This window comes from Crocodylus porosus, unplaced genomic scaffold, assembly GCF_001723895.1.
Source record: "Crocodylus porosus isolate Cpor-Errol unplaced genomic scaffold, CroPor_comp1, whole genome shotgun sequence".
Classification (NCBI taxonomy): Eukaryota; Metazoa; Chordata; order Crocodylia; family Crocodylidae; genus Crocodylus; species Crocodylus porosus.
In genome coordinates this window covers 95,982,780-96,002,428 of record NW_017728918.1, presented here as the reverse complement: position 1 = coordinate 96,002,428, position 19,649 = coordinate 95,982,780, and the positions used below count along the sequence as shown (strand labels likewise).

The following is a 19,649-nucleotide window of genomic DNA, read 5'->3' as shown; positions in this document are numbered from 1 at the left end:
CTCCTGGCCGCATCATTAGTGCCCACATGGACTAGGACCATGGGGTAATAATCGGTGGGCTGGATTACGGTTTGGAGCATCCCTTTCACATCCTGAATCCTCGCTCCAGATAGGCAGTATACTTCGCGTGCCGAGGGGTCCCGGCGACAGATGGGGCCCTCCGTACCTCTCAGGATGGAGTCACCAATGACGATCACGTGATGCTTCTTCCTCCTGGCCTTCTTGCCTCCTTCAGCTTGCACGGGACGCGGTGAGCGTGGAGTTGCCTCCTCCCTGGTTTCGTCCTCTGCTTCCTCCTCCTCCTGGGCTGCCAGGGCTTTGTACCTGTTCTCCAGCTGGACTGGAGGAACTGGTGCTGCCGTGTTTCGAGCAGCCCTGGTATGGGAGGTGACCATCTGCCACTTAGCAGTAGAGGGCTCATCTTGAGGTGCATCCTCCTTGGTCGTACAACCCTGCAGGGAAAGAAACTTGTTCCTCTGGACCACATCATTGTACATGTACATCATATGTCATGCCAGATTATTGTTTTGTGTGCAGCAGGGGTAGTTGAGATCAACGTATCTGCTCAACAGCAGCGATATGAACAGGGTGGTCTGCCCTCCAAGGATGATCCTTTTATTAGACTAATGAATCCAAGTGTAATGGATATGAGCAAGCATCACATTGTTAACAATCCAAAATTCTCTGATAAAAAAATCCAACATTCTCTGACTTAAAAAACCCAAAATATGTTTTTCTGCAATTAAAGTAAAAGGCCACTATATACGTGTCAGTGGAACACAATGTCTCATTCATATATTTACCATTTTAAAGCAACTTGGAAGCCTACCAGCACCTCAATCATTATAATAAAATAAATTCTAAATACCTGTATATGTTTGGTGTTTTTTTTTTGTTTTTTTTATCATGGAAAATCAGAGCTCCCTCTGCCCATAAGTGTGGGCATAGGCATCACCGTAAGCAATGCATTGGGAGGGCCTAGGGGGCATGTACCCCCCCCTGAAATTTTTGCGCCCACAGTGGGGCATGGGGCTGCATCCTGGCCAGGCTGGCACTGGGTGGGAGCTGCCTCCAGCCTAGTAGGTACAACCAGGCATGAGAGGGAGTGCTGTGCCACCATGGCTGCCAAGGTGAGGCACCCCCTACTCGCCTGGCGGCAGCATGGGGACACAACTATGTGCTGCTGCTGCCACCAGGAGCCCTGTGCCAGTCACACTGCTATGGCCCCTAAGCTGAGGCACTGCAACAGTGGCAACGCAGAGTTGTGCCCCCATACTGCTGCCAGGTGGATGGGTTCCTCACCTTGGCGGCCATGGTAGTCTAGCACTCCCAGTGGCAGTGGCAGCAACAGCACCCAGCCTCCCCACTGCACCCCACTCTGCCCTCCCATGCTGGCTCCTGCCCAGTGAGCCGTGGAGGTGGTTCGTGGCCAGTGCTGATCCAGCCAGGCTGCAGCCCCATGCCCCACTGTGGGTGCAGAAATTGTGAGGGACATATGTCTTCCAGTGCCCCCCTATATTGCCTGTGCTCCTCCCACCCCCCATGTATTGCCTGTGACCCCCCACTCCCTCACACACATTACCTGTGCCCTGCCCATCCTCCCCACATTGCTTTATACTCCCCTGCCTTAAACTAACCTGCAGTGAGCTGCTGTCCACCACACTGCTTGGCTGTATTACCAGCTATGTGCATGCACATGCAACTTATATGTAGTGCCCCTGCTTCTGATTGCCTTCCTCCCACTCCCCCCAGTCTTGAGCAGCCCCTTGCAGGCTGGAACTCTGCCAGCTTGCAAAGGGAAACCCTGCACCACAGCCATTCAGCGAGGTCCCAAAGCAGAGGGGTGCAGGCAGGGGGGAGGGTGGTGAGTGGGGCATGCTACCACTGTCACTCCTTCCTAGCCCCACACTGCTACCAGCACCCCAGGTTAACCACTCCCCAAACCACCCTGAAGCTGGGTGGATGCTGGTCCCATATGAGTGGTGATTGGCCGGCCACCTAGGCCAAGTGCAAGGGCCAGGCACAGCTCTTGCCCTCTGGCATGAAGGCCCCCCTCCCAGCACCCAAGAGTGGGGCCAGTATTACTGTCATTGCCAACACCTCCTGAGCTGCACCAGAAATCCCACCCCTGGAGAAAATAAAAAAGATAAATGTCACCACCACAGGAGGGTCCAGGATGGCCCGGTCATCCTGAGGCCCGTACCGGAGGCCCCCAACTCTGCCAGCTGTGACCTGCCCACTGCAGGTGATGGGGCCTCAGCCCCTTCCACCCTGGGGATGGCTCTGGTGGTGGAGCCCTCCCCCTCCAACCACCTGGGGGAAATGGGAGCCCTGGGGCCAATGCCACTGGGCCCCTGTGGGCCATATTCTTTTCTACAGGGCTCTGGGGCGGGCACCAACACCACCCAGGTGCCTGATATGTCTCCTCCAACCCTGCTTAGAGCCACCTCTGCCACAGACCCCAGTGAGAACTGGGGCCATAGGACAAAGTGGGGGAAGCAGGGTCCCTCACTGAACACCATTGCAACCCCAAGGTAGACCCTGCCCAGGACCCACTATGCACAGCTGCAGGATGGGTCTCCGCAGGAGTCAGGTGCTCTTGTTCCTTCAGTAGGGGGTGGTACTCTGTGGTTTTCCTGCAGGAGACCCACATGACTTTGGCTGCTGAAGCCAATTGGCTGGAGTGAGGAGATAGGGTTTACTTCAGTATCCTTACAGAAACATCCTGCAGGGTGGCTACCTGTTCTCCTTGAGCCTGCACCCACAGGTTCTTCTCACCATTCAAGTAGTGCCAGGCCACCTGCTACATCTCTGGGTGCAGGGGATTGTTCTCAATCTGGTTAGCGTCTATGCCTCTGCTCATGACTTGGAGATGGCCCACTTTTACCGGCAGGTGACCACCTACCTCTGGGAGCACCCTGAGCTCCCAAGAGTGCTTGGTCCTCAGCAGGGACTTTAATGTCATACTTGAGGCTCAGGACCACACTGGCAGAGTGGAGCCAGGCCACTGCAGGCATCCTCAGGGAGATCCTCATGGTCCATCCTTGGTTAGACTGAATCTGTGTTCCCATACTAAACACTGCCCAAGCCCATGCCTGCAGCAGTAGGCAGACCCCATTCAGTAACCACCACCTAGCGTATGTTTTAGCACTTCAACAACAGCCTGCTGGAGGATGTGAGCTTTGTGGCTGCCTTCCAGGAGTTCTGGCTAGCCTAGTATGAGCAGTGGCCAGCCTTTCCCTTGGCCCAGAGATGGTGGGATGGGGATGAGCACATCATCAACGTGGTGTACGCTGGCAGGACCACACTCACGGCCAGCTCCTTGAGCACCAGCCCCACCATCCGCTTGCCAGCAGGCAGAGAAAGGGCTTGAGGGGAAGGGTGTAGAGCTGGCCTGACTGCAGCAGGCAGCCTTGACACATTCATCAGCTGAACAGGATGGGCTCTGTCGCCATCCAGGACCTGGGCAACCTGGTGCAGATGGAGGCCTGCCAGTCCATCTACTTAGTGGCTGCCTCTGCCCAGGTCAGTTGGATCAAGAGCTCTGGCCTGATAGTGGGTGGCAGGTGAGCTCACTCCCACCTGCACTCCAGCACATTCAATGGAGTGTAGGCTTGCTGCTCTATCTGGGGGTCTACTTGTTCTCCAGTCACAGCTCCCCACCAGAGAACTCTGTAAACTGGATTGTCCTGATTCATCTGCTTATTGACACTGCCAAAGCACTCTAGTAGGTTGATGAGGAACTATTTCCCTTTAACAAAGTTGTGTTGATTCCAGCAAATCATGTTCCTCCATGTGCTGAATAATTTCTTTTCATTATTGTTTCTACCAGTTTTCTAGGAACAGAAGTTAGGCTCACTGGCCTGTAGTTCTCTGCACATATATCCTCCAGTCTGAAAACTCCCTTCCTAATGTTATCCCAATATAGTGCTAGCAAGGGAAATGGGTTTTTTTATTTGAACCTATGGTGACCTGCTGATTCCATTACCTTTCCTTGAAAACAGCATTTCTTTGGCCAGTTCATTGGCTAGAAGGATAAAGGAAATCCGGGTTCTCCTGGGAAGTCTTTCTTGTACAGTTCTCATAAGGGTAAAGTTGCTCTGAAACCTTAGTTGTTGCTATCTAAGGTGGTTTTAGACTTTAATGTTAACCAGTTCACAGCCTGCTGGCCTGGCTTTCTGTTCTCACTCCTCACTAGCTGAAACAGTTTCACACCTAGGATGTGGTCAGGGCATTGTCCTTTTCTCTCGGCAAGGTCAGATTGATGAGAGCCTTAGCAGACATTTCATAGATTTCATAGACATTAGGGCTGATTTACAGAATGAATGAGAGGATAGGTACTGCTTGGAACCACCTCACCTTGATATTCTCAGCTGTGGTAATCACAAAGTCTCTACTCCAGTAGACACTGCTATTGTAAAAGATTGACTTGTATGCAGGAGTTCCACATACATCAAGCATTGAATCTGGACAACAGCTTTCAAGGGATCACAGTTACTCAAGTGAGTAACTATTCTCTCATATTAATTATAGTTTGCATATGTAAAATCAGTTTGAAGTCAGACAATATACTATATACAGCATTTTAAATGCACTATTCCTTTTGACTTAAAATTGACAATGCCATTGCAATTCAATAATTTGTGGTGTTTCTTCTTTCCTTTTCCCCTTTTAAGTTTCCTTTTTTGTTCAGGCAATTCATTGTTTAATTTAATGGCAATATACACATTTAGATTTAAGTGTGTTAACTCACACAGTCAATCCCGTTCATCATTTTAAAATCTCATTTTATTTAAATCTCTCATTTTCTTTCTGTGCTTCATACTATGAGAGGTAGCTAGCTAGCCTTTGTGTCATTTTAGACGGATGACATTTTAGCTAGACTTGTAAGCCTGGATAATGTCTGTTTTGTATTTTTTTTTAATTTCAATATTTGCTTTGGGTAATGTTTAGACACACTACAAAATATAAAATGTTTGTTTTTAGCTCAGTGTGTTAAAATCTGTTTAAAAAAATCTCATTGAGGTTCCTTTCTCATTCCCCATGGAACAGAGGCATTTGAATACCTTGAAGCATTCCCTGAGGAAAAGCCAGTGAAAGGCCTATTCATGTGATCATCTCTTCTTGAAGTTTGTTGGGATTGGATGCACATGACTGACTGCAGAATTTTGTGTTTTAACGTGTCCTGAATAGGTCTTTAAGCATGTCCTGAACAAATTTAAGGGCTGCTACTCTGCTATAAAGATTGAATTCCAGTACAGAGGCTTTTCTGTGAAAAAGTTAGCCCCAGATCCCAAACATTTAAAATGAGGGAATTGTTAACAGATAGAGAGCAGAGCCTGAAAGGGGTGGAAATGTTCTCTGTGAAAAAGTAATTTCTTTTTAATATTTTACTTGACAAAGGCATGTGGTATGAGTGACAGACCTACTGCTAACCAAAGAGAAGTTTCCTTTTTAAGATAAGGCATTTACTTGAAATTGCCAGAAATATCCGTAGCAACAAACTGGGAATTAACGAATAATTTAAAAGAAAGCAGCTAAAATTATAATGATATTATCAAATCCAAAATGCACTCTGAAGGTACATTTTGGCACGCTGTTCAAACAGAGGGGGTCTCGTTGGTTTTGGTCCCATGAGACTCATGGACCTTCCTAAGCCTGCAAATTTATGAAGGCTATCACAGCTTTTAGATTCATTGCCTTGGAACAGGGAGCATAGAAACCTCAAATCTAGCTAGGACTCACTTCCTTGCTCTCAAGCTCTAAGACTTCTTGCTCAGCTGTGATTTCAAGTAGGCCTGTGAGGATAGGGAAGTATTTGATTCAGATTTGACCGATTTGGAGGATGTGATTCGATTTGGAGATTCAGATCACTGTCCTGAATCAGTTCTGTCGAATTGGCTTTGGAAGATTTGGCACTGATTTGGAGAGTTTCGGAGATTCAGCCATAGACTATAATGGGGAATCACTGAAATACCTAAGACATTGTCATTTTTTGGCAAATTTGAACGAAATCAGCAGGGATGGTAACCTCTTCTGAGGACGTAAAGCTTGCCAAGTTTCAAGGAGATAGGTTTAGGGGTTTCTGGGAAACTGTACCTCAAACTGCTGAAAGCAAAACTTGTGCCACTTGGGTGTGATAAGGCAGATTTGGATGAAAACAGCAGGGATGGTAGCCTGTAACCAGGGGCCTTCCCGGTGCTGGTTAGATCTCTGCCCACCCACCTGTTTCTGGGCCAGCCGCCACCCCTCTTTTGCTCAGGTAAAAACAGATTACAAAAGGGACAGAAATGCTGCAGACAGAGGCTTGTATGCTGTTTCTACATCCCTCCCTTAGAGCACTATGATTGGAAGGGGACTCAGGGAAAGATCACAGTCACTAGCTAGCTACAGATGTCAGTCTTCCCCCCCCTGCTTCCCGTCTTCTCAGTTTCTGTTCCCCTGAAAGACTGCCTTCCGAATCTCCAAATCTTCTTCTGAATCTTTTCTAAATTTGTTTGGATGCTCTGAATTGTTTCGGAGGGGTTTTTTTGGTCTCCTGATTCAATTCAGATTCCATGATTTGTCTTCCAAATCAGGCCAAATCTTCTCTTAACCAAATCAGTGACCGAAGGTTCACACACCCCTAGTTTCAAGGACTTTTATGTTCCTGGCTCTCTTATCAGTCTACTAAGGCTGATAGGAAGTTTCATGTCTCCTTGGCTTATCAGTGATTTCCAAGAGATTCACAGATTGGGCTTTGATGCTGTTTTGTTTCAGAATTTTCAGAACAAAATGTTTCTATTATTTTTAAACAGTGTTTTCCAGAATCTTCTCTTTGAAAGTTTTCATGGAAGTCTGCTTTTATCTTCAGAACAGTGTTTTAGTAGAATTTTGGAATTTCCCACAGAATGGATCATTTGAATTTTTTTTAGCTCTGTTCATACTTTATCCAGTCTCCCAAATGCTATTCTGCTCTTAGGTAGTATGCTACAGGAATGGTTTAAACAGTTATAATTGTATCAACTCTTAAGAAAAAATAATTTGAAAATAAAATTTGCACCCAAGTATGCTAATGATAGTGAAACAACTTTTAGTGTTTACCTGGTCAAGTAAGTGAATTCATGAATTTATATTTTCCTTTACTAAATGCTGATATTATGTTGATGTGATAGTGCATTGTACAGAGATATAACCTTGAAGCTGCTGCTTCACGTGCAGATGCTACTGGGAGCCCCAAGGCTGTTCCAAATGCTCTAATTCCAACATTATAACATTTAACCAACTACAGAAATTCCAGTAAAAGAAATGAAGTCTACTGTGCAGTAGTAAATAGTTACAGCTCAAGAACTCCTTTTAGTTTATAGTTTTAGTGTATAGTTTATTTTTAACGTCCCTTTAATTAGGAGGAGGGGAAGAAGGAATAAAGCATGTGAATACTATTAACTCAGTTTGTCTTCATAAAGGAGAAGTTTGCTTTCTCATTTCTCTCCTTGCAGTTAATGGAGGTTATGAGTAGATTTGTGAGATGTTACTTGGAAGTTAATCTTTCTTTTCTTGCCCTTTCTTCTTCAACTGATTTGCTCTTGTGAAAATACTAAATGGGTTTTCAATTTGTGAAATAAGATGATGCAGTTAGTTGTCATAACTCTTTGGAATGGACTTCTACAACCTTAGGCCCTCTGAGAAGTATCACTTTTGTCATACTTTTTCATAATTTCAAAATAACCAGTAGCTGTCCCTGAAAGACCAGTTACTCGGCAGGTATCTGGGACCCTGTTCCATTTTATAGTTTTGCAGATCCTGACTGTGGTCTTCAATTTTAACCGGTACTTTCTGGGCAGTCAGCTTCATGTTTACAGTATCCTCTGTTATTTGGTAGATGGGGTGCCTTGTGCTCTACCAGGTAGATTTAAACTTCCAGTTGTCATTTCTAAATAGAGTGCATTAAGTAATCCACAGTGTCCATCTCTGAAGCTTGGATCATGTTGTTTGGGTCTGTATCCATTCATTAGCCAAAGGAAAAAGATTGGCTTTTTCTTTCTTTCTTTTTTTTTCTTGTGAGGGGCAAGTATTTTTGGTGATATCTTTTATTGGGCTAACTATGTCATGGGGAGGTATCAGACAAGTTTTTCCCTTTCCTCAGGTCAGAGAGAGTAGACACCACTCGAGGTAACAGATGGAACAAACCGTGAATATTATTCCATATGTAAATGAAAACTGTTTGCTTAAAGGAATGGAGGAGGACTGTAAAGCAAAGAAAGCAAAGAAATGTTGGTATGAGTGGCTACATAACAAGAGAAATGCAGTAGAATAGGTAACCAAAGGAAGTCAGCAATTCAGAATATTTGAAGTTTGAAAGTTGATCGTAGACTGCATTGTATGCAACAAAAGATAATTTTTTTCTTCACTCATGTCCCTCAACTTAAAAAAAATAAATATACTGCCATTAGACACATGTTGGAAATGCAGTGGATCATGTTTTGATCATGCCCTATTATCAGTTCTTTTTGGAAAGTAATTATAACTTGAATTAACATGTTTTTAACCAGCACAAATACCTTTGGCAACTGTGTATTCTTGAGCGCATACCTAAGGAATTTAAATAGAATCCTTCCCACATTTTACTCTTACGGGAGACCTTGTTACTGACACACAGGATTATATTGCTGAATTGGAAGAACAGGATATCTCCAAAGGTTGAAAACTACTATAGTGAGATGGTGCAGCTGGCATCTATCAAAAGTCATGGGTAGCAGGTGTAACTTTTTCAAAAAATTTGGTGAAATTTGGAAAGAGCTCTTAGAATATGATAACGAAGACTCCATCTACATATTACAGGTATCACTCTTGATCCCAGCTGCACCACATACGGTATAGCAGAAGCGCAATGGTGTGGATTATATTATTATTACTTGTTTACCTCTCTTTTCTTTAGCTATCTCTTCCTCTTCTTTCTTTTTCTTTTTCCTTTTATTGCTTATTTGACAAACATATATAGTTCAGATTGTCTAGTTTATTTATTTCTGATGTTTGTGTTGCATTAAAAATTATTAAGTAATTAATAAAAAAAGAATAGGTGCCATAAGTAAAAGAATAAGACCATTCAAAGGGGAAAAGGGTTGTTACTACCTAAAGAATACAGAGAGGCTGGCAGAAACCAGCGAAATTGTAATGAGCCATAAAAACGTTATATGTGTTTACTATTTTTTACTGCCCAGTAGAGGTTCCAATTTTTGTTCCCACCCCATTTTCTAGAGGTATTTTATAGTTTTCCCTTGAATACAGGGACTGAGGTCAGAAATGAAGAGGTTGCTCTGTGAAGTTTTCTCCCACTGTTTTTTTGGGGCATTTCTGTCCTTTATCACTTTCCTGTTTGTTCTGGAGCATGTTGTTTAATTTCACCCTTGTAGCCTCTACAGTGGCATTTGGCACACTGGATAAGATGCATCAGTTTGGTAGACACGTAGGTTCCATGGGTTCTGGTAGTTTAACTGTGGGGTGATGTTTATGATGCTGGCAGAAAAGTGTTAAAAAGTTTTATATTTGTTGTTTAGGCAGGGTCATGTTCTTCTTGGTGCTGATCAGTGTGGAGTTGCTCAACTTGGTGTTTCCCTCTGATGACAAGTTCAATGAAGTTTGAAGGCGAGAAGCAAGGGGGTTGAGAATATTTCTTTCAAATTCTGATTTTTTTTAATTTAGACTGTAATTGTTTGGTGATCCTTCTTATAGGTTCCACTGTGGATAATATGTGATAACTAGTGTTCTGCATTCTCAGTTTTTATTTAAAAAAAAAAAATCCGGAAATTTTTCAGGGTTTATCTTCAAAACATAAAAACCAGGATTAAATTGGGATAAAAGAAAGAAAAGGAAAAATATCAGGTTAAATCAGGGGAAAATCAGCAGTGAGGGAGGCTGAAACTAGGGAAGGGGTTGGGGAAGGGTTCAGGTCCATCAGCTACTGCCAGGGCTGCAGCAGAGAGCAAAGCAGGGGGGCAGCTGTCAGTGGGAGTGGAGTGGGGCGGCACAGCTCAGCTCGGCTCAGCTCTTGCTGCTATGCGCCCCCCAGGAGGGCTGGGGGGCTGTGCCAGGCTTTTCCAGGGGGCCATGTGCCCCCGGATCTGTGCACGGGATGAGAGCAGGCTGCCACCTGCCCCAAGCATCAGGGTGTCACCACCAGCCCTAGCCTGCAGGGAGCAGGGCCGGACTCTCCTGCCTGCCCCGCCTCAGCGTGGCTCCCAGCTCCCAGCACCCAAGGCAGGGCTAAAGCCGGAGCTGCCGGGGTGGAGCTCAGACCTGCCTGTCCCAGGAGCGATTCCCGTGGCCCAGCCCACCCTGCCCAAGGTCAGAGCTGGGAGCCCCGCATCCTCAGGCAGCAGCTCCAGCCACCCTCCCTTAGCCCCTGCACAGCCACCATCACCCTCCTCTCACCTGCTCCACGTGCGGCTGCTGCCACCCCCCGCCCCCGTTCGACTGGAAACGTGTGCCACAGGTAATTGGCATAGCGCCACTTTTAGCTTACTGGCACCACCCATTTTTCAGTTGAAATACCTGTTAACTGGTATGAGTGGGGAATGGGCCATTCCTCACTCATGCCAGTTAACAGGGATTTGAACTGAAAAATGGTTGTAAATCAGTAAAAACCAAATGACTTAAAAAAACCAGGGAATTTATCAGTGAAAATTGGTAAAAACTGAGAATGTGGAACACTAGTGATAACTGAGGATGTGTTGTTAGTGCGTGGTGGGAGGAGGTTCTTTTTTGTATTGCAGCAGGTAGTTGAGGAACATCTGGAGGTTTCTTCAAAGATATGGGCTATTTCTCTACTGAAATGTCCTTTTTGGGTAAAGGCAGTTTTCAGATTGATCTGGGTGTCACAAATGTTCTCTTCAGAGCAAATGTAGTGGTATCTGAGGACTTGACTATAGACCACAACTTTCTTAGTATGTCTGAGATGATTTCTGGTTTTGTGGACCTAAGTATGGTGGTCAGTGGATTTTTTTGTATGAAGTAGTTTGTAGAATATACTAGAATATCCAGACCATTAAAAATGATAGAGCACTTGGATCCACCTTGGAGCTGGGGGACTTCAGCAACATTTAGCAGTGCAGGGTCTTGGCCTATGCTTCATCTGCTGTTCTGGGAGCTCCCTGCGCTATGTCATGTCTGGGTGGCAGGGAGAAACCATGACTGTGTCTTAGCACCAGGTCACCAAGAACCGAGCTGGGTCCTTGTGGCCCTTTTACTGGAAAAAAAAAACATTGTTGACTGCTGCTCTAGGAATCCCAGCTCCCTTGCTGCCTTTATTTGGCAATTTTCTGTAGCTGGGAAACTGACAAACCTAATTAACCCATCCACACATCACGTGGGCAGTCAAGGAAATGGCGAATGTGACAGGCAGGGTGCCAGGCAGAGCAGAGAGCTAGCAGCCAGGACAGTGGAAACATTCTGATGTTTTCAAAATGAAACAATTCAGAATACTAGTCCTGAGGGGGAAAAAAAAGATGCTTGACTCTTTTTCTTCTCTTCTCCTTATTTCTCAGTCAGCTCTTTTCTTTACGTTATGTAAGCTAGGGCTGTTCGACTGGTGGCCCATTGAGACGTCCACGTGTGTGTGTGTCCTGCAAAAAGCCAGCATGTGGTTGGCAGGCCCTTGCAGCCGCCTCTCTTGCTGCTGTGTGGTGGGGGAAGCCGTGCGGGACAGAGAAGGCCACATACTGACAGTGCAGCCCAAGGAGTGAGGAGGGATCTAGGGGGAGGAGCCACTCACAGCATGTGGTCTATGCAGTGCACATCACCCAGCTGCATCAAAGTTGGATGACTCTGATGTAAGCTATTCTTTAGCAGAACAAAATGTATTCAAGCTGTTTTTAAATTGATTTCATATTGATATTTAATTTTTGGCAATATCTACTTGAGATAGCCCAGCCCCTCTGTAAAAATAAATATCAGCAAATCACAGATCAGGAAGTGCAGAAGTGTTGTGCAATTCTAATATATAGAACTATTGTAGTATCTGGTATAAAGGGCCTATAAAGTCAACAGTCCTTAAACATATGCAGTACCTTATTTGCATCATGAATGTGTGACAAAATAAACTGATAACTTTACATAATACTTACAAATTTATTTATTTTTTTTGGTTTGGATTTTCTTTGTTCATTTTAGCAAAAAAAAAATAAGAGCATGTCTTTACGTAACATAATCTTATTTTAAACTTGCAGGTGATATATGCTTTGAACACTAAGAATGATGAACATGAAGCTGCCATTCAAGCTCTTAAGGATGCACATGAAGAAGAAATCCAGCAAATTCTAGCTGAAACAAGAGAGAAGATCTTGCAGTATAAGAGTAAAGTTGCAGAGGAAATGGATCTTAAGAGAAAAATCCAGGTTTTGGAAGAGTCATTGGAAGATCATAAAAAGATGAAACATCAAGCTTTGACAGAATTTGAAGCTTACAAGGATAGGGTTGAAGACATGCAGTTATGTGCAGAGGCCCAACATGTCCAACGTGTAGTAACCATGTCAAGAGAGGTAGAAGAGATTAGAAAGAAATTTGAGGAGAGGCTGCGTAGCTTCATACAGTTGCAGGTACAGTATGAGAAAGACAAACGCTCAGCTCTGGAAGATTTGAGAGCAGCACACAGACTAGAGATCCAAGAGCTTCTGAAGTCACAACAAAATCAAAATGCTACTTTAAGTAAAGGACAGGAGAAGCTAGAGGAGTTGCATAGGCTAGAACTAGAAGATTTAAACAGCAAAGTTGAAGAGCTAAGATTGGAAAGGAAAAAACTCATTGAGGACTATGAAGGCAAACTCAGCAAAGCTCAGTCTTTTTATGAACATGAACTTGATGCTTTGAAAAGATCCCAACTCTTTACAGCTGAAAGCTTGCATGCATGTAAAGAAAAAGAAATGGAGCTAAGAAAAGAGTTTCAAAACCAAGAAGCTATTTTACGTAAAAACCTGGGAAAACTGAAGACTGAATTGCAAATGGTGCAGGATGAAGCAGCTAGTTTACGAGAAAAATGCCAAAAGCTTCAAGTAGCACTTGGTACAGCAGAAAACAATGTTCAGGTAAGACAGCTCATTGTTTTTAAAAGTTCCAGTACTTTTATACATGTTAGATTTATACATGTTTCTACTATAGTTCATAACCAGTGACTAGTGTAAGCCCTGGAAGTATAAGCTTTTGTCCCTAGTACTTAGATGGCTATCCATCTTTCAGCTACCTTACTGATAAATTCTGGAGCTATCAAAAATAGTAATGAACACTTATTTGCACTGAGATAAGGTTCTGGGTCCCATTGTGTGCTAAGCTCATATGTGCCATCTTAGATATATGCATGCTGTTAACTGGAATGGATTTGGGTTGGGTTGTTCAAGCCCCCATTCTAACTGCTCAATAAGCTGTAGGATTAGGAGTACCCAAAGGTCTGTTCCTAGGTAAAGGCAGTTAATTAAATGATTGTGCAATGGCTGAATCATACCCCAACTGGGATTTGTTGTTGTTGTGTTTTAAAGAAAAAAGATGAGCGAAAAATTCTGGGGAGAAGATAGTGAGGAGGTGTGTGGCTGGTACAACTGGAATTTCATTCTGGAGGAACTGGTATTGTTGCTAGGAAATTATGGTAACTGCTAAATTAGGCTGTAGTTTGACTTTACAAACGTGACTAGGCCTTCAAAATATTGGAATCATAAAAAATACTCTATTTTGGTCTATGGCTGAACTACAGGAACAGGTATTCCCATTTTACCACTTCGTTTGTAATTGTGTGTTTTGGTTTGTGGCTGCCTGCCATTATCTAATATTTTAAAGTGTGTTGGCTAGTTCTAAGAAATATATAGTTCTATATAGAGAAAATAGGAAAAGATATTCTCTGGTGTGAATATATGACCTATGAACCAGTCTTCCCTGCATAAACATCTCAGATGCATACACATGCTACATGAAACATTCATAAATACTGTACACATTTTCAGAGAGTTGTCCTGGTACTGTGACCCAAAGTAACCCTTAAAGGAGGACGTGATATCCCAGAAACATGAAGGAGGTGTTTGGGGACCAGAGGGAAAAGGGTTTATTTTATGATGAGAGGAGTAGGGCTTCAGGTATTGACATTAAGGGGAAATAATTCTTATCAGACCTTGTTCTCTGGGGAAGTAACTTGAGAAAGCCCACCACAGTGTGATGATGGCATTCCAACTCCAAAAGAGTTAGAGTGGGATCCATATTATATCCTGTCATAGAAAAATTCATGGTAAAAGCTAGTCTTGAGGTGATATTATTGCTGTAATTGTCCCCTTGTGTGAAAGGCAAGAATTCTTGTGGCTGATATCTTTTATTGAACCTGCTGTATGGTTGGTTTAGCCATAGCAAGCTTTCAGTTATCACAGTATTCTTCCTCGGGCCTCTGAGACAGAAGCAGACACAGCTGAGCTGAATAGCATATGGAACAAAAGCTTGCTAAGTAGGGTCATAATTACCTCTGAAGTGTGGAGGTTAGTGAGTAACAGGAAGATTTAACGGCCCATGAAGTCATTGCTTATGTTAAGTCCCTGATGCAAGGTGCAAAATTATGCCATAAGAAATTCGTTTTGCTAGTTCCTCATATAAGCTGGTAGCTCATCAGTGGAAAAAGACAGAGAAGGAGAAAGAACTGTATGTATTATCAGATCACAGGGTAGCTCTGATCTGATATGATGCAGCCATAGAAAAGACAGATATGTTGTAGGATTGCATTTTAAGAGAGATAAGGAAGTATTAATGCCATTATACAAATCTTAGTCTGGAATACAGTCTTCAGGTCTGGTCACCCTTGTTCAAGAAAGTCATTCAACTAGAGAAATAGAGATTCTATCTTATTATGACAGAGAGGCTAAGAGATTGGCTTGTTTAGTCTTGCATAATGCAGCTTAGAAGAGGGTTATGATTGCTGTTTATAAATATTTCAAAAGAGTAAGGGAAGGGAAAAAGCCTTTAACTAAAGGGAAATATCACAATAACAAACTGATATAAATTGGTCATAAGTAAATTAAGGTTGTAAATTAGGGAGAAGTTTTCGTCTGTCAGTGAGGTTTCTAGAATAATCTTGTGATAGGAGTAGTCGGGACAAAAGCCCAAATTATTTTTAAGGGGGAGTTTGATAAATGTATTAAAGGAATTATATATGACCGGATTGGTTGGACTCGTAAGGTATTGTATTTGATGCAATAATTGTCTCCTGATCAGAAGAGATGGGGAGGCTAAGGACAAGATACAGCAAAGAAGGGCAATTTAGAACCTGAACCACATCTAAAGAAGGTTTCATATCTTTACCCTGTACATTAGGGGTGTATGAAGCTTTGGTTGCCGATTTGTTTCAGAGAAGATTTGGCCCGATTCAGCAGCTGAATCACCAGATCTGAATGGAATCGGGAGGCCAAAAAAACCCTCCAAATTGTTTTGGAAAAGATTTAGAAAAGATTTAGAAGGCACTCTTTCAAGGGAACAGAAATTGAGAAGTGGGAGGGGGAGAAGGCGGGGAAAGACTGACATCTGTAGCTGGCCAGTGACTCTGATCTTTCTAAGTCTGTTTCCAATCACATTGCTCTGGGGGAGGGATGTAGAAACAGCATATAAGCCGCTGTCTGCAGTCTTTCTGTCCCTTTTGTGAGCTGTTTCTGCCTATGAGCAAATGAGGGTGGGTGGGTGGCATAGATCTAACCAGCACTGTGAAGGCCCCCCTGTTACAGGCTACCATCCCTGCTGGTTTCATTCAAATCTGCCAAAAAATGACACATTTATAGGTATTTCAGTGATTCCCCATTATAGTCTATGGCCGAATCACCAAATCTCTCCAAATCGGTACCAAATCAATTCGGGACAGCGATCCAAATCTCTGAATCAAATCACTGTCCTCTGAATTGGCCCGATCCAAATCCAAGTCAAATACTTCCCTATTTGGACAGGCCTACTGTACATCCTTATAGAAGATTTCAGAACAGATACTGGTTTTTGAAGGCATCCAGTGAAACCAAAGTTAAACAAAATAGATTAACACTAATGTTGACAGAGTCTGAAGTATGTGACAAGTTGGGTAATGTGAAGCTAGGGCACTTGTGATGGTACCCCCTGAATAAACTTGGTCTTGATGAGAGGAGGGAAAAGTCTTTCAGTGGGTGCTTGGAACCAATCCTTAATGAAAAGATACATCAGCAGGCTGCTTAAAAGTCTAAAGTGATGGTTGATCTTGGAGATGGTGGAGGAGAGAAGTGGAAAAAAGTAATCACTTCTGCAGCTGGAGCAACTAAATTAAAGGTGCCTACTATAGGCATGGGTTGATAGAGAAGTGTGAGAGGGGGTGGAGTCACACCCTCCTTCAGCTATGTGGTTGTCACTTACTTCATTCCAGCCGCCACTGCGAAATTGGTGGCAAGGAAAAGGGGGGTGGGGGCTGGGGAGCAACAGTGTCATTCCTGTCCTGGATTGTGGGGCTAGGTACAGACATTCTAAAAGCCCAACGCTGAATCCATCTAAGTTATGCTGTTTTCTATAAACAGCGTGAGTTATATTGGCAGCGAACAAAACAGACATTTGGTTGGGAGGGGAGCAAATCTTAGACTAGGTTCCACCATTTTTAAACCAGTCTATGCATGCAAAATTTCTGTTATGTTACAGATAAAGAGCGGTTTCCAATCACTTATACCAGTCTGTACCTGGCCTGAAACTGTGCCACAGTGGTAGGTCTGACAGGAGCTGCACAGATGAACTGGTGAGCTCAGAGAGCTCACCAAGCATGTACCATATAGCCAAAGTGGAGGCGACCACACTTCCCGTGCCTGGTTCTACCCTGGGCTACAGGTGTCCTAAAAAGCTGTCATGAAAATGAAAGTGAAGAAGAAGGAGAGGGGCTATTGCAGAACCTTGTAAGTCTGAACTCTAATGACATTTTGGCAGGTTCTTTAAAAAGTGTACTGGTTATACATCCAGGGGATGGGAAGCTGCAGCTGTACAAGTTCTAATTAGCTTTTGTTGCACCACAGTACAATGATTACACTGGTCATCGGGTTCAGGCACTAACACACACAAAGCTAACAGAGTATCTCTGCATGGGTCTTCTTTGCACTGTGTGGACAACCTTCAGTTGTTCTCACTCTCAATTCTTATCTATTGGGAATTGTCCTTTTCTTTCCAGTGTCTCCTTTTTCTCTTTTTCTTCTTTAAAAGGCCTGAGAGGAAAATAACCATGAGAATTAGAAGGTAGTGAAGAGGAACAGGAGCCAAAACAGGACTAAAGGCAAGAACTCTTAAGATTTTAAGACAGATGGATCAGAGAGGAAAGTAGGCTGTGATTTAGATCAGACAAATCTCAGTCATAGTCCTTATGAGAGAAAGCTTTATCAGCTTGCTTCTCTTATAGGGAAGGGGAGCATGTGACAATATTGACTAATTATAGGCAGAGCTGGCAGCATGCTCCTATTATTAGTGTTGTTTCATCGTTCCTATTATAATACTCTGTTTTCAGTTGCTTATAAGTGCCAAATTTTAATGGTTGAAGCTGAAATTTTCCATACCATGTGTCTGCCTGTGGTTGATTATTTTTGGAAATTTCAGCTAAAGAAACTCAACCATTTCCAAAGTGAGGTTAGGAACAAATATGTTGATTTGCCATTTTGTAAAAGAATATTGTAGCCGTTGGTTGAGAAGTTCCAGTGACTTGAGTGGAACTGGATGAGGTGTCAGGCCTGGGAAAGAGAGAGAACTGGGGCAGAACAAAGACAGATTAGAGAACACGGATCAGAAAGGGTCAAGAGTACAGAAAAATAAGCAGAGGGATTTGTAATTGTTAAAGCCTGGAATAGATGCCTAGATCTGACCATTTCTCTGTCATGAACACACTTCTATAAAACTCACCAGTAAAATGTGTGTCTCATTGTCCTTTAGTACTGGGGCATATTGAGAATAACAATTTATTCTGTTACCTCAAATTGGGAGCACACTACAATCTAAAAATTCCAGCCCTACTGATGTCCTAACAGGGTTTTAGTGTAGTGCTACATGATAGAATTGGAGCTCCATTTTTTCCAGTTTGCTTTCATAGAAATTTAGGAATCACCTTTTGGTGTGTATATTAAAGAACGTTATTGAAGTTTTGAAGTGAGGCACCTGGAAGTAGGAAACGTCTAAATTCATGTGGTTCACACAACCTTAATTTGACCCCATGTAGGTATGTAATCTGAGTGTCCTTAATTGCATAATCACTTACTACTTTTTTCTCCAGAAGTCTGATCTTGCTTAGTACACATCTTAGACCTGCCCTGGAGTTTAGTCAGGGAGATGAAATGAGGAATGCAAGCCTGTTGTTTGTAGTACACCCTTTTCCATGCTCCCTGCCCTTCTGGCCTAATTTGTACACTGAATGAGGTAGAAAATTATAGGAAGAAGAGAATCACCTTACGGTCAAGGCAACTGAACACTGTGCTGGAGAACTGGATTGTCTCAGCCAAAAGAAAAAGATAAAAGGGATGTGTTTCATTAGGCTGTGTCTAAGGTACTTGAGAACCTACTTAGTAATAAATTGTACAGGGCAATAGTCATTCTTTCCTTAATCTTATTTGGGAGGGCTGCAGTCAGTATTTCTTCTTTTCAGCCTCATTCCAGCTCACTGCTTGAATTTTACCATCTTCCATTTCTGTACAGGGTAAGGGGTGCTACTGTACTCTTGTAAGAGTTGAAGGAGTATTAATGAACGTGGGGGCCCAGGAAGGGTGGGTGTTTCTTAAGGGACTAATCCTGCAGGCACAGAAAAGGACCATCCCAGTACACATAAAAGGGGGTAAAACAGCAAAGAAACCCTCTTGGTGGAGCAGGGAAATCCAGGAGAACCTGGAGGGAAAAAAAGAGGCCTACGGGCTGTGGAAGTAGGGGGCTGCCACCAAGGAGGAGTATACCTGCTTGGCTCGAGCTTGCAGGGAAACAGTAAGGAGAGCCAAAGCCGAAATGGAGCTTAGGCTGGCAGCAAAAGTCAAGGATAACAAAAAGGCAATCTTTAAGTACATAGGAAGCAAAAAGAAGGTGCAGGGTAATTTAGGGCCCATTCAGGATGAACTAGGACAACTGGTAACAGATAGGATGGCCAAAGCAGAACTTCTAAATGATTTCTTTGCATCTGTATTCTTGGACACAAATAGAAATATGCATCCCATTGGGACCTTAAGTAAGCCCAGTATAGATACCAGCCCACCAAGTGACTGTGCTGACATAGTAAAGGAGTACCTGTAGAGGTTGAATGTATTTAAGTCAACAGGTCCTAGGGTGCATAGGGAATTAGCTGGTGTCATAGCAGAGTTGCTGGCACAACTGTTTGAGCACTCATGGTGCTCAGGACAGGTCCCAGAGGATTGGAAAAGGGCCAGTGTGGTCCGTATTTTCAAGAAGAGGCCGGTTAGTCTCACCTCTATCCTTGGCAAGACTTTTGAGAAAATTGTTAACTGCCTGACTAACCTGGTCTTATTTTATGATTGGGTCACAAAATGCTTGGATGAAGGAATAGAGGTAGATGTGATTTACTTAGATTTCAAGAAGGCCTTCGACACAGTTTCATAGTTTCATAGTTTCATAGTAGCTAGAGTCGGAAGGGACCTAGGTAGATCATCTAGTCCGACCCCCTGCCTTGGCAGGAAAGA

At 43.5% G+C, this 19,649-nt stretch overlaps 1 protein-coding gene across 5 annotated transcripts in view; it reads left to right on the top strand.

The window, feature by feature from the left end:
• FAM184A (family with sequence similarity 184 member A) overlaps positions 1-19,649 on the top strand; it is a 202,726-nt gene that overhangs the window by 54,250 nt on the left and 128,827 nt on the right. For all 5 annotated transcript variants that reach the window (XR_002101670.1, XM_019537968.1, XM_019537967.1 and 2 more), the window contains exon 2: positions 12,204-13,058. Coding sequence is in view for 4 of the 5 variants with exons in the window: in XM_019537968.1 (XP_019393513.1) it covers positions 12,204-13,058 (855 nt within the window). In the remaining variant the exon portion in view is untranslated. The remainder of the gene's footprint in view (positions 1-12,203; positions 13,059-19,649) is intronic.